Raw genomic sequence first — 25,371 nt, forward strand, 5'->3', positions numbered from 1 at the left:
GCTCCTTGAATTTGTTAATCAGGAGCTGAAGTTGGGTGCATTTTGTGCAGATATAGTTAGCAGGGAGACTGTTAGGTACCCTGAAATCCCACAACTCACTGGAGGAGCATTCCACTGCCTGAACTATCATCCTCCCTACACTTGTTATGCCCCTAACATCTTAAGTTCTAGCTTGAGCCAGTTCTTGACAAAGCCTGTTGAGCCACAGACTGACCACTCTAACATTGGTCCACTCCAACAATGGCGGCTCCGCTTAAGCCTCAGTGCTTTTTATATTGGCCCTTGCTAATTAACCCTAGTTACTATTAATCCAAGAATATCATCTGCTCCACAGACAAGTCCCAATAGACCTCATTCACTTTTTGAAACTGGTGTGTACACTCCACAAGGAACTGTCTCCAATACACTCTGCAGACAAAACCCAACAGGCCCCACTCACTTTATAAAATGGGCGTGTTAAGTTCATAAGCAACTATCTTTAAATCATTCTGCGACCTTCAGCTCTGCAGACAAGTCTTGACAGACCCCGCTCGCTTTGTAAGTTTTTTATAGTTTTCATCAGTGCTGTTTTGCAAGGATTTTTTTTCCCTATCACAAGCTGATTAATAGTTAAACACAAGGGATTATGCAGATGTTGGAAAACTTGAGCAACACACACAAAATGCTGGAGGAATTCAGCAAGTCAGGCTCCTCCATAGATGCTGCCTGACTTGATGTGTTCATTGATAATTTGTGTTTCCTTGGTAACACCAGGATATAACTCCTCCTAAATAATTTAGTTGGCATTCGTGAAGCTTTGTCTTTGACATTCTATCTGTTTCCTGTATTTGTGGACTCGAGGAAGAGAATTGTTTTCATCAAGCAGAGGGGCAAACTCAGTGATTCCGTTGTATGTTTTCAGCCACTCATAGAATGAGCTGCATCTTCTTGATTTTAAAAAATAAATCAGGAAATATGCTCAAAATGTTACAGAGGCTGACAGTAGTTAGCTTCTAGTTGTTGCTGAGAAAGTCCAGTTGAGACTGGCATGGATTCTGTCGGCTGGTTTCCAGTGAGTCATTTAAAATATTTGGCAAGGCGACATTACACTGGATCCTACCAGGTTCAGTCAGGTAAGCAGTGTTTATATTCTGTGAATTCACTGCACTGCCTGAGAAATGGAAATGATTATTTTAATTTAACTAATTGCGCAAATGCTGCTTTGAGTAATTTTTAGGATGAAAAGGTGAAAGTGGAAACGAAGTCTAAAGGTTTCCAAGTTCTAGATACTAACATGTAATATTAATGAAAGAAGGCTGATTGCAGTTTGATGCGTTCTCCCTGTTCACTACAGTTTAGGAGTTGCAATAATGACTTTGTCTTACTGTAATAGATTTAAAACAAAATATTGCCAGAAGTTTTCACAGCAGGACATCAGACTGTTTAAAAATTAATGCATCCAGCAGGAGAGAAGATGGGATTGGAAATAATTCATTGTCTAAGCACAGACATTTGTGTACATTACCCAAGATCTTCCTTGCACTTACAGTGGATAGTTGTTTTTTGTTTGAACTTACAACACTATTTAATTCCAGATGCTATTTAAGGTTAGAGTAACTCTGAACTTTTTGAGGGATTAGTAGAATCTATCCATTGCTGTGGTATAGGACATGCCCTCCTCTTACTACTACCATCATGGAGGAGGTACAAGAGCCTGAAGGCACACATTCAACGTTTTGGGAACCACTTCTTGTCCTACAACGTCAGATTTCTGAATGGCCCATGAACTCATGAATACTCTTCCACTATTCTGCACTCCTTTTGCACTAATTGTTTGATTTTTTATATTTCTAATTGTAACTTGTAGTTTTTTATGTATTGAACTGCACTGTTGCCACAAAACACCAAATTTCACAATATGATGACAAACCAGGTTCTGATTCTGATATATCACTATTCTGATCTGTTAAGGACTAGTATTAAACAGTTTAATGTAATCTAATTCATAAATCAGGAGAATAGATTAGAGTGACTAATTTACCAATATGAATTGTTATCAATTAACCAGCTGCAGCTCCTTGAGACCCATGTTAGGGATCTGGAGCAGCAGCTGGTTGACCTTCGGCTTGTGTGGAGAATAAAGAGATAATCAATCAGAGTTACAGAGAGGTGAGTAATTGGGTGACTGTCAGGAGAAATGGAAATGTTAATAAACAGTTAGCGCTGAGAAACCTGTGGCCATTCCCCTCAATAATAAGTATATCTGTTTTGGATACAGTTGTGGGGGATGTCCTCCCTGTGGATTTCCACTGAAACCAAGTTAATGGCACCGAGCATGGGTCCGTTGTGCAGAAGGGAAAGAGGGAGCAGAGGGGAGCGGTAGTGATAGGGGACTCAGTAGTCAGGGGAACAGGCAGGGAGATTCTGTGAACGTGAATGGGACACCTGAATGGTATGTTGCCTCCAGGGTCAGGATTGTCTCGGATCACGTCCACTGCATTTTGGTGGGGGAGGGAGAGCAGCCAGATGTCTTGCTACATTTTGGTACCAACAACATAGGAAGGAAAAGCAGTGAGATCCTGGAAAAGAGAATTTCATGATTTAGGCTGAAAGCTGAGAAGCAGGACCTCCAGGGTAGTAATTTCTGGACCGCTGCATGTGCTATACGACAGTGAGGGTAGAAACAAGGTGATTTGGCAGGTTAATGCGTGGCTGAGAAGCTGGTGCTGGGGGCAGGGCTTTAGGTTCTTGGATTATTGGGATCTCTTCTGGGGGAGGTATGACCTGTACAAAAGTGACGGGTTGCACCTGAACCGGAGGGTATTCAATATTCTCGTGGCAGTTTGTTAGAGCTGTTGGGGAGAGTTTAAACTAATTTGGCAGGAGGTTGGGAACTGGAGTGAAGGGACTCAGGATAGGACGGATGGTAAAGAAGCAAAGATAGCGTGCAGTCAGACTGTCAGAAAGGGCAGGCAGATTGCAACCAGCAGAGTGAGTGCCAGTGTGTTAGGGATACATAATCAAAAAGGGTAGCAAATACAGTATATCTCAATGCACAGAGAAGAAATAAGTTGGATGACTTTGTTGCACTATTACAGATTGTCAGGTGGCCATCACTGAAATGTGACTGAAGGATGGTTGTAGTTGGGAGCTGAATGTCCAAGGTTACATGTTGCATAGGAGGTATAGGAAGGTAGGCAGAGGGAGTGGCATGGCTCTGCTGGTGACAAAAAAGGGCATCAAATCATTTGAAAGATGTGACATAGGATATGAAGATGTTGAAGCCTTGTGGATTGAGTTAAGAAACTACAAGGATAAAAGGACCCTTATGGCAGTTATATACAGGCCTCCGAACAGTAGCTGGGATGTGGACCACAGATTACAACAGGAAATAGCAAAGGGCAATGTTATTATTGTCATGGGAGATTTCAACATGCAGGTTGATTGGGGAAATCAGGTTAGTAATAGATCTCAAGAGAGTGAGTTTGTGGAATGCCTATGGGATGGCTGGAGACGCTGGCAGGGATGAAAGCAGAGCAACAATGGCGTGAGTTTCTGGGAAAATGAAGGAAGTGCAGGATAGATGTATTCCAAAATGAAGGAATGTTCAAATGGCAAAATAGTACAACCACGACTGACAAAGGAAGTTAAAGCTAATGTAGAAGCAAAAGAGAGGGCATACAACAAAGCAAAAATTAGCAGGAAGATAGAGGATTGGGAAGCTATTAAAAACAGAGAGCAGCAAAAATAATCATTAGAAGGAAAAGATGAAATATGAAAGCAAGCTAGCAAATAATATCAAAGTGGCTAGTAAAAGCTTTTTTAAGTATTTAAAAAAATAGATGAGAGTGAATATAGGACTGCTAGAAAATTAAGCCGGAGAAATAATTACAGGGACAAGGAGAAGGCAGATAAGCTAAATGAGTATTTTGCATCATTCTTCACTGTGGAAGACACTAGCAGTGTGCCAGATGTTAAAAGGTGCGAGGGAAGCGAAGTGTGCAGTTACTATTACAAGGGAGAAGGTGCTCCCTTGGTAGAGATTGTAGAATATTAGAGAAGATATTTCAAAAATCATTGAAAATAAAAAGCATAGTGCCAGCGGAATGGAAAATTGCCAATGTCACTCCACTCTTAAGAAAGGAGGAAGGCAGCAGAAAGGAAATTACAGACCAGTTAGCCGGACCTCAGTGGTTGGGAAAATGTTGGAGTCAGTTGTTAAGGATGAGGTTATGGAGTACTTGGTGTCATGTGATCGGCAACAATGAATATATCAATTGAGTCAGGTTTTATAAAAACAATCAAACATTTATTAAACTCTGCTCAATATATAAAAAATAAACAAACAAAAATCTTAACCGGAAGTAAACTGCTATGCGGCCATTTAACGAACCGCCACTCAGTACTAGTTCTTAAAGCGATAAATGTGAAAGCAGTTCTTAAAGTGGTAAATTCAAACACAGTTCTTAGAATGGTAAATTCGAAAGTCCAAGAGATTTATACAGTCAATTAGGAGAGATTTTCCTGAAGTAAAGAATTCTTCAAAGACACGACAACACTGCCGATCCCAGCCGGAACCTGCCTTATCCGCAGGATTCACGATGATGGAAATAGAACAATTTAAAGGCACTGACCTTTCCCTCTGGATACTAGATACTGCACAGCCTTTTCTGCTGCTTTTAGCAGAGACTATCTCATGCAGATCACTCTTCCTTGAACGAATTCAATAATGGTCGATCCTATCCAAAACTGCCGAACGACTCCTTTAGGTTCTCGTCTTCACTCTCCAATACCACTGAAAAGATAAATCAACAAACCTGGCAGCGATTGGTTAAACTGCTGGCCCAACACTTTTGTACCTTACAATAGAACGTAAAACTCCGTTTTAAATCAAAATTGCGTCATAAGGCAAATACGCAGCGGAGTGGAGTATCTGGCTGACGTTCTTACTGGAAAACTAACCGCGTCACCCCAGGGGTCTCCTTTTATACCCGAGGTGAACATGTCATCATGTGACCTCACATCGGCGGGAAAATTACATAAGGTGACCTCCAAAAGACCATTACATCACGCTCATCAGCTACTCAATTACATCATGGTCATAAGACAGTCACAACATATCCATGAGGTATGTAACATTGGTGACACAGGACAAGATAGGAGAAAGTTAGTATGGCCTCTTTAAGGGAATATCTTGCCTGACAATCCTGTTAGAGTTCTTTGAGGAGATTACAAGTAGAATAGATAAAGCAGATGCTGTATATTCTGGAAAATCTTCAGGAAAATCTCTCCTAATTGACTGTATAAATCTCTTGGATGCTGTATATTTGGACTTTCAGAAGGCCTTTGACAAATTAGCAAGCCCTGTCTTAAATACACCCATCAACCTGGCCCCCACAGCTGCAACATAATGTCCCATCACATACTTCATAAAATTGCCTATGAAGGTGAGTAAGCTCAATCCTTTTTTTACTGCCATATCCACTATTGGCCATTTTCAGGAGCTATGAACCTGCATCCAAGGTCTCTTTGTACATCAGCATTTCTAAGGTCCCTTCTGTTTATAAGTCCAGTCAGCATTAGACAACTCAAAATATTTCTTGTTATGCTACCTTGGTGTGCCATGGTAGTGTAGCTGTTAGCTCAACACTACTACGTCAGAGTTCAGAGTTCAATTCTGGTGCCGTCTGTAAGGATATTGTACATTTTCCCTGTGACTGCGTGTTTTTTCTCCAGGTCCTCTGGTTTCCTCCCACAGTGTAAAGATGACAGATTAATAGGTTAATTGGTCATTATAAATTGGCCTGTGATTGTATTAGGGTTAAATAGGTGGATTGCTGTGGGGGGGGGGGCAGAGCTCATTGAGCTAGAAGGGCATGTCCCATGCTGTATCTCGAAATAAAAATAAATAAAATTACATAAACAGCCCTGAATCACTGCCCCCTTCCTTCTATCACAAACCCAATTTAGATTTAGATTGCAAGCGTACCTTGGATAGCATGTGCCCTAATTTTCTGGACCAACTTTACTTGTGAGATCTGTGATGACAAACCAAGTTATCAGAAGATTGATGCTGATGAGAGAGAGAAGGGATACAATGGAGAAACATTCAAAATGCTAATAAGAGAGAAGAGAGAGTTTAACGAGAAAGAAACACATTTCAGAATATTGACAGACCGGTTGCTTTGAACCTGAACTGTCTGAAGTTTGATGGACAGGCGATACCCCAGCAGGGGGATAAAAAGAACAGGTTCGCTAAGGCACGACACACACCACGAGATCACGAGATAACGAGACCCTGAAAGAGCGGTGTGCCCCCACAAGTTGGTGAGAGTTGGAGGTCTGGTCGCGGGAACCGACCATAGACGCACAGGGTGAAAAGGGTACGATCGGTGGGAACCTGGTGTGTGTGTCCACCTTTGCCTGGGTGCCGGGTTCACCGCGGAAGAACGGTCGTATCCGGAACGGAGGGGTCACAGTCGGTGACCACAGAAGACATTAAAAGGACTCGCCCGAAAGCTAACTGCGAAGAACCTCAAAGGTCTGGCTGAATCAGATTTGCATATCTCTCTCTCTCTCTCTCTCTCTCTCTCCAACGGCACAACAGCGATTACTGCGAACTGTACTAAGCTGAACTGAACTCTGCGTCACTTGAGACTGATCATTTTACCCCTAGACTGTGATAGAGCTTGATTGATTCCTATTACCCTAGTTCTGTGTACATGTGTGTTTTATCATTGCTAACCTGTTGCATTTATATCCGTACGATTAGAGTACTGTATTACTTATTTCCTTAATAAAACTTTATTAGTTTCTGTTAACCAGATTCCAACTAAGTGGTCCATTTCTGCTGGTTTGGCAACCCAGTTATGGGGTACGTAACAGACCTTATAAAAAATCTATATACTACTGTCTTATTTTCATGAATTTTCTTTGTAGCCTCTTAAAAGAACAAACCTTGGTGAGATTGGTGAGGCAGTATTGTAGAAAACTACTGACTGCCCTCTTAATCTGTCCCTTTCTTTCGAAGTGATAGTAATTCTCATCACTGGTGTAGTTCTGCTCAGCCCATTACATGGACAATATAAAGGCTTTAGAGAGAGGGAGGTTTGCCGGGATGTTCCCTCGATTAGAGGGTATTACCTATAAGGGGAGGTTGGACAAACTTGAAGTGCTGTCTCTGGAGCATCAGAGACTGAGGGGAGACCTAATCGAAATATACAAAATTATGTGAGACAAAGAAGGGTCAGAGACCTTTCCTGGGATAGAAATGTTAACTACTGGAGAGCATAGCTTTACAGCACAATGGGTAAAATTTAAAGGAGATTTATAAGGCCTTTTTCCCTACAGAATAGTTGGTGACTGGAACATGCTGCCAGGGGAGCTGGTGGAAGCGAATGCAATAGGGGCATTTATCCCTACCACCTTTCTTGAATTATGGGAATACCTTTAACTATTCTCTAGTTTTCCAGTACCTTACCCTCAGCGAAAGGTGATGTAAAAATCTCAGTGTAAGTTCAAGTAAGTTAATATCAAAGTACGTAAATGTCACCATATACAGCCCTGAGATTCATTTTCTTGCAGGCATTCATTTTAAATAGGAAGAAGCACTATAGAATTAATGAAAGACCATACACAACAAGATGGAAGAAATTCCAATGTGCAAAAGACAAAAGGAAAAAAACAAATAAAATAATAAAAAATAAATAAATGAGCAATAAATATTGAGACCATGAGATGAAGAGTCCTTGAAAGTGAGTACATAGATTGTTGGGAACAATTCAGTGTTTGAGTGAGTGAGGGCATTGCTTATTCCAAGCTAGGCTGTGATGCAGCCAGTCAGTATACTCTCCAGCGTACATCTAGAGAAGTTTGTCAAAGTTTTAGATGACATGTCATCTCAACAGTGATATTTGTTTGTCTCCTCACTGGCATTTTGTGTAACGATGTCAAAGCTAGAAAAACTAATCCTGATCATGCTGTGGAAAATACAGTGCCTTTGAAAAGTATTCAGCCCTCAACCCTTTGTTCACAGAAATGAGCATTACAACCAGGGATTTTGATCACTTTAACTGAGAATTTTTATTTGTGAATCACATGTTCCTTTTTTTTCAAGTAGAGCCCAACAAACGGAAAATAGCATAGTATGAAATACTAAAAATTCAAAAACTGAAATACCAGCTGTTCAAAAGTATTCATCTTTATTTGCTCAGTACTTGTTGAACTACCTCTTGCAGCTATTACAGCCAGTAGTCTTTTTGGATAAATCTCTATTAGCTCCACACAACACGATGGAACAAGATTTACCCATTCCTCCTTGCTAAGTTGCTGAAGCTGTGCCAGGTTAGTTAGGGAGTTTGGTGGACAGCAATCTTGAGGTCTTGTCAGATATGTTCAAACAGGATCTTAATCTGCTTGGGACTCTGACTGGGTCACTCAAGGACATAAATTTTCTTCATTTGAAACCACTCCATGGTTGCTTTGTCAGTGTGCTCTGGGTCACCCAGATGAAAGACGAACTTCTTCCTCAGTTTAAGCTTTTTGGCAACGGCTAGCGGGTTTTTATCCAGGATTTCTCTGTATTTAGCAGCATTCATTTTCCTATCAATTCTGGCCAGATTTCTAATCCCTGCTAGTGAAAAGCACCCCCATAGCATGATGCTACTTTCACCATATTTTACAGTAGGGATGGTGTTACCTGGGTGATGCTAAAAAAATAAGCACATCCTTGCCTATAAAGACAGAAGATGTGGAAAAAGTCTTTGATGAGACTAAAGTAGAACTTTTTGGGCTCAGCACTAAGCAGTAAGGAGGAATGGGTAAGTCTTGCTCCATTACATTGCGCAAAGCTAATAGAGACTTATCTAAAGGACTTATGGCTGTAATAGTTGAGAGAGGTGTTTCAACTGAGCACTGAACAAAGGAGGATGAATACTTTTGAACTGTTGACATGTCAGTTTTTGAATTTTTAGTTTTTCATTCTTTACAATTTTCCTTGCTTTTTGGACTCTATAAAAAAAAGAGCATGTGATTCACAAATTCAAAAATTCTTTGTTAAATTGATCAAAATCCTTGGTTGTAATATCATTTATGTGAATAAAAGGTTGAGAGTTGAATACTTTTTCAAGGTACTGTACTTTGAACTGGAATTGTATTCTTGTTCAAATGGTTCCGTTTATTATCAAAGAATGTATGCAGTATACAACCTGAAATACTTAGTCTTCGCAGACATCCATGAAAAACCGAAGAACCCCAAAAGAATGAGCAACAGAAAGACTTTAGAACCCCAAAGCCCCCTCTGCCCTGCGCAAGTAGCAGCAAGCATCAACCTATCAGCCTCCCCCACCCATTTCAGCAAAAAAAATCAGCGCCCACCGCCCACCAAGCAACAGCAAAGCACCCAAAGAGAGACCATGATCTGCAGTCAACAAAAACTTATCATTTGCGCAACAGTTTGACGTGCCACAGGCTCTCTCTCATTAACGAGGGACAGAGAGAAATGTCACCCATTTCAAAATGAATTCAGTAACTTGGTAAGTGATACTGTTGTTATGTTAATTATAATAAAATGTGCCACAGTCCAGACCTTATTACTACTCTACAACTTGTTGAAACTGTAGCACAAAAACATTTCAAGCATTACTTGACTTAACCTTTTTTACTTCTGATTTTTAATAATATTTGTAGAATTTCTGATTTTAATATTTGCCAAAACCTAAAGTGTAGCTATATCTTTGCCAGAACGTTTGCCATTGTAACCGAGGAAACATCTAGTCAAGGTCGTAGGTCACTTCCCGATTCCATTTGGTATTCCTGATAAGCAAAACATTTGTGCTTGATATCCTTTTTGTGATTAGGATGGTTTCCAAACAATGAAGATTTATGAAAAGAATGCTTGGAGATTTGCGTCAGTGTACTCAGTGAATCTTTGTTCGTTTGCATGCATGTTAACTGGCTAGGTTCAGGACTTTGTGGAAAAAGGGAGTGGGGCAATTTGGATAACTCTTTCAAAAAGTATTGATACATGAACTTTGGGGCAAATGGCTCTGCCAGTTGTTGTGAGATTGTTTGATTTTGACATTGAAATGTTTTTACAGCCGTTGTATTTGTTTTGGTGCAGGCACAATGCAAATCTATTTGCATTACACATTTATTATCTTTTTTGACAGAATTAAATGGTGCTGATCTCAAAAATTACAACAGTGAAAACAGCATCAACAGCAATGCCAGTCTTCCTAGTGTCCAAAGCTGCAGGAAATATGCAGAACGACAGGTAGCCAGCTGGGCTGTGTCCTTTGAGCGACTCCTGCAAGATCCAGTTGGCATCAGATATTTCTCAGTAAGTAAACTTTTACCTGTAATAGAATCTGGGCACTAAAGGGTGAGCAATCTACACCACACTATTGATGGATGCTGGAAATCCAGAACAACACACACAAATTGCTGAAGGAACTCAGCAATTCAGCCAGCATCTATGGAAATTAATAAAAAGGTTGACATTTCAGCTTCTTCCCCCTTCCTTTCCAGTCATGATGAAGGGGTCTAGGGCCAAAACGTCAACTGTTTGTTCCTCTTGCTGCCTGACCTATTGATGAACCCATAGTTCATCTTCTGAATGTCAGAGAATTCAAGACACGCTACAAAGGTTGGTGGTGTTTGCAGACAACATGAAGGTTGGTGGTATTGTGAATAGTGTAGAACAGGAGGTTACAACAGGATGTAGAGACAATGCTATAGCTAGGTTGACGAGCGGCAGTTGGAGCATCTGGAAAAATGTAAAGTTTTGCACTGGAAGATTGAACTTGAAGGTTAATGGCAGGATTCTTAAGCAGTATGGAGAAACAGAGGGATCTTGGAGCAAGTCTGTAGATCTCTTAAAGCTGTTGCACAAGTTGATAGGGTGGTTGTGAAGGCATATAATTTGCTGGCCTTCAGGAGGCTGGTTTGGAGAATGTGCTATGAACAAAGGTTGGACAATCTGGGGTTGCTTTTTTTTTTAGAGTGACAGAGGCTGAGGAGAGAGTTGATAGAAGTTCCTAAAGTTATGTGAAATATAGACAGTGTAGACAACTTGCATCTTTTTCCTGGGATTGTAAGTATCTAGTACTAGAGGGCGTGCATTTAAGGTGAGAGAGGGAAAGGAGACAAGGCAAATATTTTTACTACAGTATGGAGGAAAGCTGGAATGCGCTGTTAGGGGTGGTGGTAGGGGCTGATAGCATTGGACCGTTTAAGAGACTCTCAGATAGGCACATGAATATGCTGAGAAAGGGTTTAACAATAATGTAGGAATTATTTATTGTAACATATCTTGTAAGTGTGAAATATGTTGTACAATAACTTATGATATTTACCGAGTTAAAATTTCTCCGAGGGGGAATCATGAATGCAGCTCTTAGCACAGAACAAGTTCATTGTGAGCTCATGACATTAAAAGCAGAACTTAAAAGTTGAAATTGCTCCTCATCTGCGTGGAAAGAGGATCCTTTGCTATGCTTAAAAAAAACCTTTGGTTGGAAAACAAGATAATAAGGCAATGTGATGAATCAAGCTCTCAGAAATGGCAGAGCTACTTGGTGGTATCTTAAATGTCATTAAAAATATGGGCAAAGAAAGGCAGTTCATAGCGCTGTAAAGATCGATATTTTGATTGGAATTTGCATGCTTATGTGTACTCAGGTTATTTTATCTTATTTCAGAATGACTTACAACTTTGCCAGAAAGTCAACTCATTTTCTTAAAGATTAGCTTTATTTGTTATATATACAGGGTTCAAAATACCTTTATTATCAAAGTATGTATACAATATACAATCTTGAGATTCGTCTACTTACAGGCAGCTACAAAACAAAGAAACAGAATAGAACCATTGAACAAAAGACCATCAAACACCCAATATGCAAAAAAAAACAAATTGTGCAAACAATAAAAGTAACCAAATAGCACTCAGAACCAAAATTCATGAACGTGAGCTCAAAGCAGCTGATCCAGGGGCCTGATAGTTGCAGGCCACAGCCCCAGTTCAGTGTAGAGATGACTAAACCTCGTATAGCAGCGAACTGAACAATGGCCCGATCCCACGTCTCTTTCCCAACACCCTGACCCTTTTAATCTGGCCTGTTGCTTAAATTGGCTAAACGGTAGGTTGATCATCACTCTTGGACCTGGGTCCTGCCGCTTCAGTACGCTCTCGGGCCTGGGACCTGCTGCCTTACCTCAATTCAGCCCGTACCGAACCAATTCGGCCTGGTGCTTAAATCAGTCAAACCTGTGCTGGTTCTTCAGTCTCGGGCCCATGGCCCACTGCATCAACTCTGTCTTGTTTCGGTTCTGTTGTTTTGAACTTTGGCTAGTTCCTCACTCTCGGGTCCACTGCGTCAACTTGGCCTGTAGATAACATGCCACAACTGTCCTGCACCTTCGGGATTTCAGTTCACACTGCAAAAATGCCGGGTTGTTCAGGCGGTTCAAAAGCTTGACTCCGAAAAGTGAGTTACGTGCTATTGATTGCAGTGATTGTTATCAAGAAGTATGATCAATAAAGTAATTAATAATTGTTTTTACTGCCAGCAAGTCGTCACCGTGCTTCATCAGCGCTATCTTAAACTGGAACAAAACATACAATGAAGTGCAACACACACAAAATGCTGGAGGAACTCAGCGGCCAGGCAGCATCTATGGAAAAAAGTACAGTCAACATTTTGTGCCAAGACCCTTCGGCAGGGTCTCGGCCTGAAACGTGGACTGTACTTTTTTCTATAGATACTGCCTGACCTGCTGAGTTCCTCCAACATTTTGTGTGTGTTGCTTTATAGACAATAGGTGCAGGAGTAGGCCATTCGGCCCTTCGAGCCAACACCGCCATTCATTGTGATCATGGCTGATCATCCACAATCAGTACCCCGTTCCTGCCTTCTCCCCATATCCCTTGACTCCGCTATCTTTAAGAGCTCTATCTAACTCTTCCTTGAAAGCATCCAGAGAATTGGCCTCCACTGCCTTCTGAGGCAGAGCATTCCACAGATCCACAACTCTCTGGGTGAAAAAGTTTTCCCTTAACTCCATTCTAAATGGCCTACCCCTTATTCGCAAATTGTGGCCTCTGGTTCTGGACTCCCCCAACACCGGTTAGCCTGACGTCGGTGGTGAGAAAGATGCTGGAGTCAATTATAAAAGATGAAATTACGACACATGATAGCAGTAACAGGATCGGTCCGAGTCAGCATGGACTTATGAAGGGGAAATCGTGCTTGACTAATCTTCTGGAATCTTTTGAGGATGTAACTATGAAAATGGATAAGGGAGAGCCAATGGATGTAGTGTACCTGGACTTTCAGAAAGCCTTTGGTAAAGTCCCACATAGGAGATTAGTGGGCAAAATTAGGGCACATGATTTTGGGGGCAGAGTACTGACGTGGATTGAAAATTGGCTGGCTGACAGAAAACAAAGAGTAGCAATTAACGGGTCCCTTTTGGAATGGCAGGCGGTGACCAGTGGGGTACCGCAGGGTTCAGTGCTGGGACTGCAGCTGTTTACAATATATATTAATGATTTAGATGAGGGAATTAAAAGTAACATTAGCAAATTTGCCGATGACACAAAGCTGGGTGGCAGTGTGAAATGTGAGGAGTATGTTATGAGAATGCAGGGTGACTTGGACAGGCTGGGTGAGTGGGCAGATGCATGGCAGATGCAGTTTAATGTGGATAAATGTGAGGTTATCCACTTTGGTGGTAAGAACAGGAAGGCAGATTATTATCTAAATGGAGTCAAGTTAGGAAAAGGGGAAGTACAACGAGATCTAGGTGTTCTTGTACATTAGTCACTGAAAGCAAGCATGCAAGTGCAGCAGGCAGTGAAGAAAGCTAATGGCATACTGGCCTTCATAACAAGGGGAAGTGAGTATAAGAGCAAAGAGGTCCTTCTGCAGCTGTACAGGGCCCTGGTGAGACCACACCTGGAGTACTGTGTGCAGTTTTGGTCTCCAAATTTGAGGAAGGACATTCTTGCTATTGAGGGAGTGCAGCGTAGGTTCACAAAGTTAATTCCCAGCATGGTGGGACTGTCATATGTCGAAAGATTGGAGCGACTGGGCTTGTATACTCTGGAATTTAGAAGGCTGAGAGGGGATCTTATTGAAACATATAAGATCATTAAAGGATTGGACACGCTGGAGGCAGGAAGCATGTTCCCGCTGATGGGTGAGTCCAGGACCAGAGGCCACAGTTTAAGAATAAGGGGTAGGCCATTTAGAACGGAGTAGAGGAAAAACTTTTTCACCCAGAGAGTGGTGGATGCACGGAATGCTCTGCCCCAGAAGGCTGTGGAGGCCAAGTCTCTGGATGCTTTCAAGAAAGAAATGGATAGAGCTCTTAAAGATAGCGGAATCAAAGGTTATGGGGAGAAGGCAGGAACGGGGTACTGATTGTGGATGATCAGCCATGATCACAGTGAATGGTGGTGCTGGCTCAAAGGCCCGAATGGCATACTCCTGCACCTATTGTCTATCGGGAACATGTTTCCTGCCTCTAGCATGTCCAATCCCTTAATAATCTTATATGTTTCAATCAGATCCCCTCTTATCCTTCTAAATTCCAGTGTATACAAGCCCAGTCGCTCCAATCTTTCAACATATGACAGTCCCGCCATCCCGGGAATTAACCTCGTGAACCTCTGCTGCACTCCCTCAATAGCAAGAATGTCCTTCCTCAAATTTGGAGACCAAAACTGTACAACTACTCCAGGTGTGGTCTCACTAGGGCCCTGTACAACTGCAGAAGGACCTCTTTGCTCCTATACTCAACTTCCCTTGTTATGAAGTCCAACATGCCATTAGCTTTCTTCACTGTCTGCTGTACCTGCGTGCTTACTTTCAGTGACTGATGAACAAAGACACCTAGATCTCATTGTACTTCCCCTTTTCCTAACTTGACACCATTCAAATAGTAATCTGCCTTCCTGTTCTTGCCACCAAAGTAGATAACGTCACATTTATCCACATTAAACTGCATCTGCCATGCATCTGCCCACTCACCCAACCTGTCCAAGTCATCCTGCATTATCTCAACATCCTCCTCACATTTCACACTGCCACCCAGCTTTGTGTCATCTGCAAATTTGCTCATGTTATTTTTAATCCCTCATCTAAATCATTAATATATATTGTAAATAGCTGCGGTCCCAGCACTGAGCCTTGCGGTACCCCACTAGTCACCGCCTGCCATTCTGAAAGGGACCTGTTAATCCCTACTCTTTGTTTCCTGTCTGCCAACCAATTTTCTAATCATGTCAGTATCCTACTCCCAATACCATGTGCTCTAATTTTGCCCACTAATCTCCTATGTGGGACCTTATCAAAGGCTTTCTGAAAGTCCAGGTATACTACATCCACTGGGCTTCCCTTGTCCATTTTCATAGTTACATCCTCAAAAAATCCCAGAAGATTAGTCAAGCATGATTTCCCTCTCATAAATCCATGTTGACTCAGACTGATCCTGTTACTGCTATCCAAATGTGCCGCTAATTCATCCTTCATAATTGACTCCAGCATCTTCCCCACCACTGATGTCAGGCTAACTGGTCTCTAATTCCCTGTTTTCTCTCTCCCTCCTTTCTTAAAAAGTGGGATAACATTAGCTACCATCCAGTCCTCAGGAACTGATCCTGAATCTATAGAACATTGGAAAATAATTACCAATGCGTCCACGATTTCTAGAGCCACCTCCTTAAGTACCTTGGGATGCAGACCATCAGGCCCTGGGGATTTATCAGCCTTCAGTCCCATCAGTCTATCCAATACCATTTTCTGCCTAATGTGAATCTCCTTCAGTTCCTCCATTAGCCTTGGTCCTCCGGCCACTATTACATCTGGGAGATTGTTTGTATCTTCCCTAGTGAAGATAGATCCAAAGTACCTGTTCAACTTATCTGCCAATTCCATGTTCCCCATAATAAATTCACCCATTTCTGTCTTCAAGGGCCCAACTTCGGTCTTAACTAATTTTTTTCCTCTTCACATGCCTAAAGAAACTTTTACTATCCTCCTTTATATTCTTGGCTAACTTGCCTTCATATCTCATCTTTTCTCCCTGTATTGCCTTTTTAGTTATCCTCTGTTGCTCTTTAAGAGTTTCTCAATCCTCTGGCTTTCTGCTCATCTTTGCTGTGTTATACTTCTCTTTTATTTTTATACTGTCCTTGGCCTCCCTTGTCAGCCATGGTCGCCCCTTACTCCCCTTAGAATCTTTCTTCCTCTTTGCAATGAACTGACCCTGCACTTTCTGTATTATTCCCAGAAATACCTTTGATTTCCAGCATCTGCAGATTTACTTTTGTTTGTGATACAGTGAAATGCGTTGTTTGCATCAGTGACCAACACAGTCCAAGGATGCGCCGGGGCAGTCTGCAAGTGTTGCCATGTTTCCAACACCAAATTAGCATGCGCATAACTTACTAACCTTAACTGGTATGTCTGGAATGTGGGAGGAAACCAGAGTGCCTGGAGGAAACCCATGCAGTCATGGGGAGAATGTACAAATTCCTTACAGACAGTGATGGGAATTGAACCTGAATTACCGGTGCTGCAATCCCGTGACTCTACTTCAAAAGTCAACATTTAGAGGGCTCCAATTAGTATTTTTTTCCTGTTGACTTATTTCCAAAAGGTCTCACGATTTGGGTTACTGCAGGCCAGTTAGAAAGAGAAACAAAGTTGTAATTCCTTTAATCCTTTACTCCTGATGTATGACAGATTATTTGGAAATGCAGTAGATGTTGTCAGGTAAACAAATGTAGCAGTTGTCTGATATGAATCGCGCCAATCGATTTGGAAGTTCTATCTGAAGAAAAGGGAACTGGCATTTAAATTTCCATTTCTGCTGGAGATTAGCATTTCTTTACAAGGCAGCAGTCATATAATACTCTTGATTTTATCCTCCTGTTCAGTATATAACTTCAAGGTTCAGATATACAAGATTTCTCTGCAAGTAAGGTGCATCACAATATTTCCCCTAGAATTGCTTCTGGTAAGACACTGAGCCTCGCAATACACACGCGCTGCCATCTTAACATATATAAGGTGTTCTATAGTTGATATACCGTATTAATGAGGGAATTTTCTTATTTTTTTTAGGAGTTTCTGAAGAAAGAATTTAGTGAAGAAAATATATTATTCTGGCAGAACTGCGAGTATTTCAGCCAAATTCCTCAACATGACAAGAAACAGGTGAGAATTATTTTAAAAGATTAACTGTTTTATTATTTTCCACATAAATGTTCTTTTCCTTGAACTTTCTGACTTAGACTAGTGCCATGGGAGGACATATGCAGATCCAGATCAGTGCAGATAGAATGAGGAAAGGGAAGATATTTGAGATAGTGAAATTTTAAGTGAGTGTTTTCAGATTAAAATCTCAAGGAAATTGCACACAACATTAGTTAACATAGAATAATACAACCCGTCCGGCCCATGATGACTATAACACCCACAATGATTAAACCACATTTGAAGTGCTATGTGCATTTCTGGTCAGCACACTATGTGAAGGATAGGATTGCAGTAGAGAGGGTAGTGCAGGCATATCGCAAGGATATCACTGGGATGTTGCCTGGATTAGAAGACTTTAGTTGTGTTGGATTAGGGTGAGGAACCATTATTTTTCTTAGTTTAACTTTCCTATGCTTGTTTATAAATCGCCTGTATACGTGTAATTGGTCAGTAAATAGTTGTAGTATAGCTGATACTGTATTTTCTAGAAGCTTCTCATTTTTTTGAGGTGTCACGCCACTTTAATCTGGCTATCTTATAGGTGTATTTTTATCACTGGAATGTCGTTTATCTTGTTTGAATATGAGATAACCACGACTTGTTTTTCTTTGTCTCATTTTCTTTGTTCTTGTAACACCCTTCGTCAGGGGGTCTCGGCCTGAAACGTCGACTGTGCTTCTTCCTATGGATGCTGCCTGGCCTGCTGCGTTCTACCAGCATTTTGTGTGTGTAGTTATAAGGAGGGATTGGCTAGGCTGTGTTTGTTTTCCCAAGAGCAAAGGAAGTTGATGGATATGATGGATAACTTGATAGTGGTATATAAAATTGTGGGTGTGGAGACAGAGCAGAGAGTCAGAATCTTCTACTCTGGGTATGGTGTGGATATCAAAAACAGCTGTGCATAGGTTTAAAGTGAGGGGAAGAAATTTCAAGGCGATCTGAAGGGGAAGGTTTTTTACATAGAGGTTAGTTGATATCTGGAACACACTACCAGAGGAGCTGATGAGACTAGATACAATCACTATGTTTAAGAGGCATTTAGACAGGCTCTTTATTTAGAGTAGACTCTTCATAGAAGGATATGGCTTAGTGTAGATGGGCAAAGTGGTTGGTGGGCCGAAATGCCTTTCTGTGTTGTATGACTATGACTTTATGAAGTTAACAGGATATATTAAAAGAAAACAAATAATAAAACATCATGGCTGTGGATATTGGATCCCCATTGCACTGTTTCTTCAGCACAATAGATTGATTGTGATCACTTTTCTTGTTACAGTTTATGCTGGAAATTCAACTGGGCACTTATTGCAATTATCATACCCCTGTGATAGTCATAGGATCAAAGTGCAGAAAATGATGGAAAATTTTAAATAAAAATTTAAAAATCAGGCAGTATCTTTGGAGAGAAAAGCAGATACCCCTTTTCAAGTCCACGAGTTTTCATCAGAACTAGAAAAATGAGAAAACAAGCTCAGTTTACGCTGAAGGGGGAGAGATGGAAAGACCAGAGAGAATGTGTGTGATAGGGTGGAGAACATGATTGTCAAAATAGCATATCTGATGCAGAGTTAATGCATGAATGAGGGTAATTCATGAGAAAAAAGAAAAAAAGACAAATAAATTGTGTAAAAAAAAACAAACAAAGGAGCACTGGAAATATGATTGCAGTGTGTTGGTCAGGAAGTCAAGGATCCAGTTGCCAAGGGCAATGTTGAGTCCCGGGTCCAGGAGTTTGCTTGGAATTATAATACTGAATGCAGAGCTGTAGTCAAGGAGGAAAGTATAGGAAGATTTCTGAGGTAGGTTTTTACACTGAGATGGTGGGTACATAGAACGCACTGCCAGGGTTGGTGGTAGAAAAACTAGATACATTTGGGACTACTTACTGTTCTGCTAAACTTGGAGGAATCAATGTTCAAACTACCTGGTAGGACAACCTTGTTATGGCAGTGAATTGCCTTTGTACTGCAGTCTCCAATGTTACTCTGTCACTTTTAGATAAGGGAACCAAAATGGCTCGCTATATTCCAGAGTGGCCTCACCACCACTCTGTACAATTGCAGTAACGGAGGGCTATGTGGGAGGGAAAGGTTAGGTTGATCTTGGAGCAGTTGGAAGGGTCAGCACAATATTGTGGGCCAAGGAGCCTGTACTGTGCTGTACTGTTCTGCGTAGCATAGTGGCAGGGTACAAGCAGATACAAAAGGGATATTCAAGAGACTCTGAGATGGGCACATGCATGAAAGAAAAATGGAGGGCTCTGTGGGATGGAAGGTTTGGATTGATCTTGGAGCAGGTTAAAAGTTCAGCAAAACATCTGTGCTGTACTGTTCTATGTTCAGTAAAGATCATGCAGCAGACCTGGAATGAGAAAGGAGGTGGATAGCCCTACCTCTTACCCTGACACGATTACCTGAGATTAATAAATTCAGTACTTGAGTCCTCCCAGTGTTTACTCCTGGAATTATGATGTGTTAATTCTACATTGGAAGGGACCGCCATAAATGATTGGTTTCTCTACATATTTTTGTGTGCAGGCCTGGCACAGCTTACAACTAATAACAACTCCTTTACTTGCCCCTTCCACCCCTGATTCTCAGTCACATCCTGGTCCCAGCCACCGACCATAGCCTGCACCCTACCGAATCCTAATGTGACGCTCTGACCACAAACCAGCTCTTGAGATGCTGAACTGGAATTGGTTTATTACGATCACATGTACCGAGATACAGTGAAAATCCCGTCTTGCATAATGTTCATACAGTGTGACTCATTACACAGTGCTTCGAGGTGAAACAAGGGAAGACATAAGAGAATAAAGTGCAACCGCTACAGAGCATGACACTGAATGATTTTCTCTTCTCATTTTCTAAATGATTACTAGCTCTTGAGGCTCCAACACTCAATCTTAGCCTCTGTCCATAAATCTCTATTCCACTTAGCTTCAAAATCCTCTTGTTTCTCAGATCAATGCCCAATATGTCATCCTTCCTACGCCTGCCACTTTCTACTTACACTACTCCAGGGACCTATATAGTCATAGAGACATAGAGCATGGAAACTGGCCCTTCAGCCCAGAGTCTATGTTGACCATCAACCGTCCATTTATACTAATCTTAATACCAATTAGAATTGAAAATACACGTGGACTAAGATGTTAACTGTCCTGTGCTACCACTAGGGGGATCATCAGTTGATCTGCCACCTGTCTTCAGGAGTTTCAGCCCGCTTATGATCAAGACTCCCTGGAGGTGGTGGGCCAGCAGTGCTAAAGCACCACCTCCCACTGGTGAGCATAAAAACTTGGCATCTGCCTCTATCAGAGTTGTTGGTCGCTTCCATCCAACAGATAGTCTGCTCTTCAGGTGTCTATGCAACTACTGAAGGGTTTGCAAAAGATGTATACGCTGTCCGACTATCTGCCCCTCTGGACATACTTGGTCCACACCCATGCTGATCCTGTCTCTGCTGCCTCAGCTACAGCCCTGCTGGTTGACTTGATCTCTCTTCTAGTGAAGCCAAGGTCACGCAGCCACTTCTGGAAAGTGAACGCAATAAACCCACGGCAGCCTACTTCGAATGGATAGCATGAGACCTTCCACCCTCTCTGTCTGCACTCTGATCTCAACTCTGCATACTTGGTTAACTTGCCCTCATGGGCTTCATCGATGTTGTCTTCCCAGGCGACTGTGAGTTCACCGATAACCACTTCTCTACTGGTGTCAGACCATACGATTATATCTAGACGCAATGTGGTGAAAGCTATTTGCTCCGGTAAACTGCCTTTCCCATCCAGGTCGGCCTTGACACACCAATCATTGGCTGAGGGAAGTATGCTTGATCGTGGGCCTGCGTTGTACAGCCTTGACTTGGAGCCTTCTTTCACAAATGATATGCGATGTTCTGTGCAGCATGGGGCATGAGATAAGTTGTGCTGCAGTACTCTCTGCTCAACCGCTTCTGTCACAACTTTGAGAACGTTGTTATGTCTCCAAGTGTACATGCCGCTGGAAAGATTGACTCTGCATGCACTCAAAATACGTTGAAGTGTTCCCTTCTCGCCACAAGCAGCACACCTGTCTGTCTTATCTTCATACCAGGTGCTGAGGTTGGCAGGTGTTGGGAGCAGATCGTATGCTGCTCTGCATAGAAAAGAAATGCGGAGCGGTTCCTTCTGCCACAGAATATTCCTAGATAGATGTCGTTGTTCAACACTTTCCCACTGGGTCCAAGCTCCTTGTTTGGCCAGGCCAGCTGTTTTTGCTAACCTCTTCTCCTCTTCTACCTCTCGTACTTCTTGTGTTACAAGCTCACGACGCTCTTTACCTGTAGAAGATGACCACCACTTGTGGGTTGTCCATCCGAGTCCCTGGCGGCCTAGCTGGATAGTCCCAACCGTCTCCTTGTGCTTCAATCTAGACTCTGCCTCATCAATTGCTACATGGACTGACCACTTCCTGCCTGATCTCACGTCCGGCTGGGTGTTCTTGATGACAAGGTGTTTTGAGTCTCGAAGCATCAAGAATGATCTTACCTCTTCAACAAGGGATTGCACTGGGATGGTAAGCTTTGTCTGGCTACTGTGGATTGCAACATAAGGTATAGGTGCAGAATTAAGCCATTTGGCCCATTGAGTCTGCTCCACCATTTCATCATGGCTAATCCATTTTCCTTTCAGTCCCAGTCTCCTGCCTTCTCCCTGTAACTTTTCATGCCTTGACTAATTAGGAACCTATCAACCTCTGCCTTAAATATAGCCAATGACTTTGCCTATGGCAACGAATTCCACAGATTCACCACTCTCTAGCTAAAGAAATTTCTTCTAATTTCTGTTCTAAGTGGACATCCCTCTAGTCTGAGGATGTGCCCTCTGGTTCTCGACTCTCCCACTGGAGGAAACATCCTCTCCACGTTCACTCTGTTTGGCCTTTCAGTATTTGATAGGTTTCAGTGAGATTCACCCCTTCCCCCCAATTCTTCTGAGCTCCAGTGAGTACAGGCCTAGAGCCATCAAAAACTCCTCCTATGATAAGCCTTTCAGTCTCAGAATCATTTTTGTGAACCTCCCTTGAACCCTGTCCAATGTCAGCACATCCTTTCTTAGATAAGGGGCCCAAAAACTGCTCATAAGACTCCAAGTGAGACCTCAACAGTGCCTTATAAATTCTCAAAATTACATTCTTGCTTTTATATTGTAGTCCTCTCGAAATGAATGTAAATGAATCGTACATTAACCCCTTCAGTTCATTCAGCACACCAACACACTACACCCCTCCCCCACACTCTTATCGATTAACGTCTCTAGCCAGATTCTACTGATAATCTCTATACTAGGAGTGGTTTATGTAGAACGATACAGCAAAGGAACAGGCACCTTGGCTCACAATGTGCCAAACTAATTAAATTAGTGATCAAATGCCCAATTTAACCGAACAACATGCATGTCTTTGGGGTATGGGAGGAAACTAGAGCATCCGGGAAACCCCATGTGGTCACAGAGAGAACACAGGCAGCAATAAAGTCAGGATTGCACCTGGGTTTCTGACGCTGTATGACAGGAGCTGTACTAGTTGTGTCACCGTATAGGTGAGAGAAAATAGCTATTATGTACAAAGAATGATGAGAGGTAGAATTGTAAGACGATTGAAACAGATTGTTCTGTTGAATTGTTTTTAAAATTAATTCTGTTTTTCTCTCTCTAAAAATACTGCCTGAACTGCTTAGTGTTTTCAGTATTTCACAGTTTTGATACAGATTGATTCATCTTCAGAAGGAACTTTGGAAAAGCAAATGCTGGAAATGTGGGAAAAGTGTGTTGGACTGGGGGTTTAGCTTGCTGTGATTGGCAGTTAGCTTGTTGCATTGTACTCTCTATATGATTTAATCTAAAGATGCTGCCCTCTTTATTTCAGATGTGTTGAGAAAAATCCTTGTGCAAAATCTCAGTCCATTGACCCATTAAAGTTTGTAATAGAATGCATTAGGATAAAAAACACAGTGAAGCTAGTTTAACTTCAATCTACCTGACTTGGAGAGACTGGCTATTTAGTGGTTACATTTGCAAAACTGGTGCTGGAGAAAAGATCCATCATTTTAATCTTTTTTGGAGGCCTAGGCCGAATCAATTTGACTTTATTGACAGAATTTTTTGTTGTTATTTTCAATTTTCTTGCTTTGATAATTATAAAGAAAGGAGTTTGGGAAAATTTTACCAAACGTCTTTCTTTATAATTGATCAAAGCAAGAAATCGAACTGTGCAGTACAGGTCATTTGGCCCACGTTGTTGTGCTGACCTTTTAACCTACTCTAAAATCAATCTAATCTTTCCCTTCCACATGGCCCTCCATTTTTCTTTCATCCATGTGCTTATCTAAGAGTTTCTTAAATGTCCCTAATGTATCTGCATCTATAATTGCCCTTGGCAGTGTGTTCCATGCACTCAGCCCTATCTCTCCAAAACACCTAGTTGTATATTAGTTACATATTCCAATGTTTAGCTCAGATAGTAAGGAAGAGATTAAATGTATCACAATTTTCACTTCCTTCGTGCATTTAATTGAAAATCATCTATGTGTTGATAATGATAATTGGATATTTTTTACTGCCAGTATTCTCTTTGTTGTTTGTCTAATTTCACTGTCGTTCACAGCTTTTGTCTCGAGCTCGGGAGATCTACAACAATTTCTTGTCCAACAAAGCAGTCACCCCTGTCAATATCGACAGCCAGGCACAGTTAGCTGACGATATCATCAATGCACCACACCCCGATATGTTTAAAGAGCAACAGTTGCAGGTATAGCAAGAGGTGCATGTATTCATTTACTAATCTGGAAAGCTTCAAGTTAATATAATTTGTATGAATAGCACACTAGTATTTAAAAATATCTTGACAAAAGAGTTTTCAGTTAAGTCTGTGATATTAGATTCTGATCCAAGAGCAATCATCATTTCATGGTCCATTTACACAGCAGATCATTCAGCAAACACACGAAGATGAAAAGAAGAATACATATAACACAGCATTTCTTTTCTTCAAAGTAGATTTTCAGCCTGATGAAGTTTGACAGCTATACCCGTTTCCTGAAGTCAACGTTGTACCAAGAATGTATGTTGGCAGAAGTGGAGGGTCGTGCTTTGCCAGATCCATATCAGATACCTTGCAGTCCAGCCTCAAAGCACAGTGCCAGTTCGGACCGCTCCAATGTTTCTTCCCCAAACAAGGTTGGTATTTAACTACTAGCACTTCTGCAGATGCTGGAAATCCATAGAAACACACACACATTCCCCAGGGTGGGGAACAAACAGTCGACGTTTCAGGCCAAGACCCTTCATCAGGATTGGGAAGGAAGGGGAAGGAAGCCAGAATAAGAAGGTGCGGGGAGGGGAAGGAGTACAAGATGGCAGGTAATAGGTGAAACCAGGTGAGGGGGTAGCTATATGTGTCCAGGAGGGGTTGTAAGAAACTGGGAGGGGATAGCTAGAAGACTGAAAAAAGAAGGAAGTGATAAGAGAGGATAGTGAGACTGCTGCCATCAGGAAAAAGGTATAAGAGCCTCAGGTCCCAACCACCAGGTTCAGGAACAGTTATTTCCCCTTAACCATCAGGCTGTCCAACCAGAGAGGATAACTTCACTCACCCCAGCACTGAACAGGTTCCACAACCTATAGCGTGGACTCGCTTTCAAGGACTTACAACTCATGTTCTTGGTATTTATTGCATATTTATTATTATTATTATTTTGTTTTTTTCTCTTTTTGTACTTGCACAGTTTGTTGTCTTTTATATATTGTTTGTCAGTCCTTGTTGTTTGTGTTTTTTATTCTATTGTATTTTATTGTATTTACTACAAAAATGAATCTCGTGGTAGTATATGGTGACATGTATGTACTTTGATAACAAATTTACTTTGAACTGTGAACTATGGGAGAAGGAGAATTAAGAGAGGCACTAGACAGAGGAGATGGGCGGTTGAGAGGGGAACTAGAATGAGGAAAAAAGAAAGAAGGTGAAGGGGGGAGAAATTACTGGAAGTTAGAGAATTCAGTGTTCATGTCATCAAGCTGGAGGCTACCTAGATGGAATATGAAGTGTTGCTCCTCCAACCTGAGTGTGGCCTTAACGTG

At 41.6% G+C, this 25,371-nt stretch overlaps 1 protein-coding gene across 1 annotated transcript in view; it reads left to right on the top strand.

Annotated features, from left to right (window-relative positions):
• rgs12b (regulator of G protein signaling 12b) overlaps positions 1-25,371 on the top strand; it is a 159,540-nt gene that overhangs the window by 88,454 nt on the left and 45,715 nt on the right. Inside the window, exons 5-8 of the mRNA XM_072257618.1 lie at positions 10,149-10,318; positions 17,112-17,204; positions 23,897-24,040; positions 24,289-24,468. Coding sequence (XP_072113719.1) covers positions 10,149-10,318; positions 17,112-17,204; positions 23,897-24,040; positions 24,289-24,468 — 587 coding nt within the window. The remainder of the gene's footprint in view (positions 1-10,148; positions 10,319-17,111; positions 17,205-23,896; positions 24,041-24,288; positions 24,469-25,371) is intronic.

Source organism: Mobula birostris, chromosome 5 (assembly GCF_030028105.1).
Source record: "Mobula birostris isolate sMobBir1 chromosome 5, sMobBir1.hap1, whole genome shotgun sequence".
NCBI classification, from domain to species: domain Eukaryota; kingdom Metazoa; phylum Chordata; class Chondrichthyes; order Myliobatiformes; family Myliobatidae; genus Mobula; species Mobula birostris.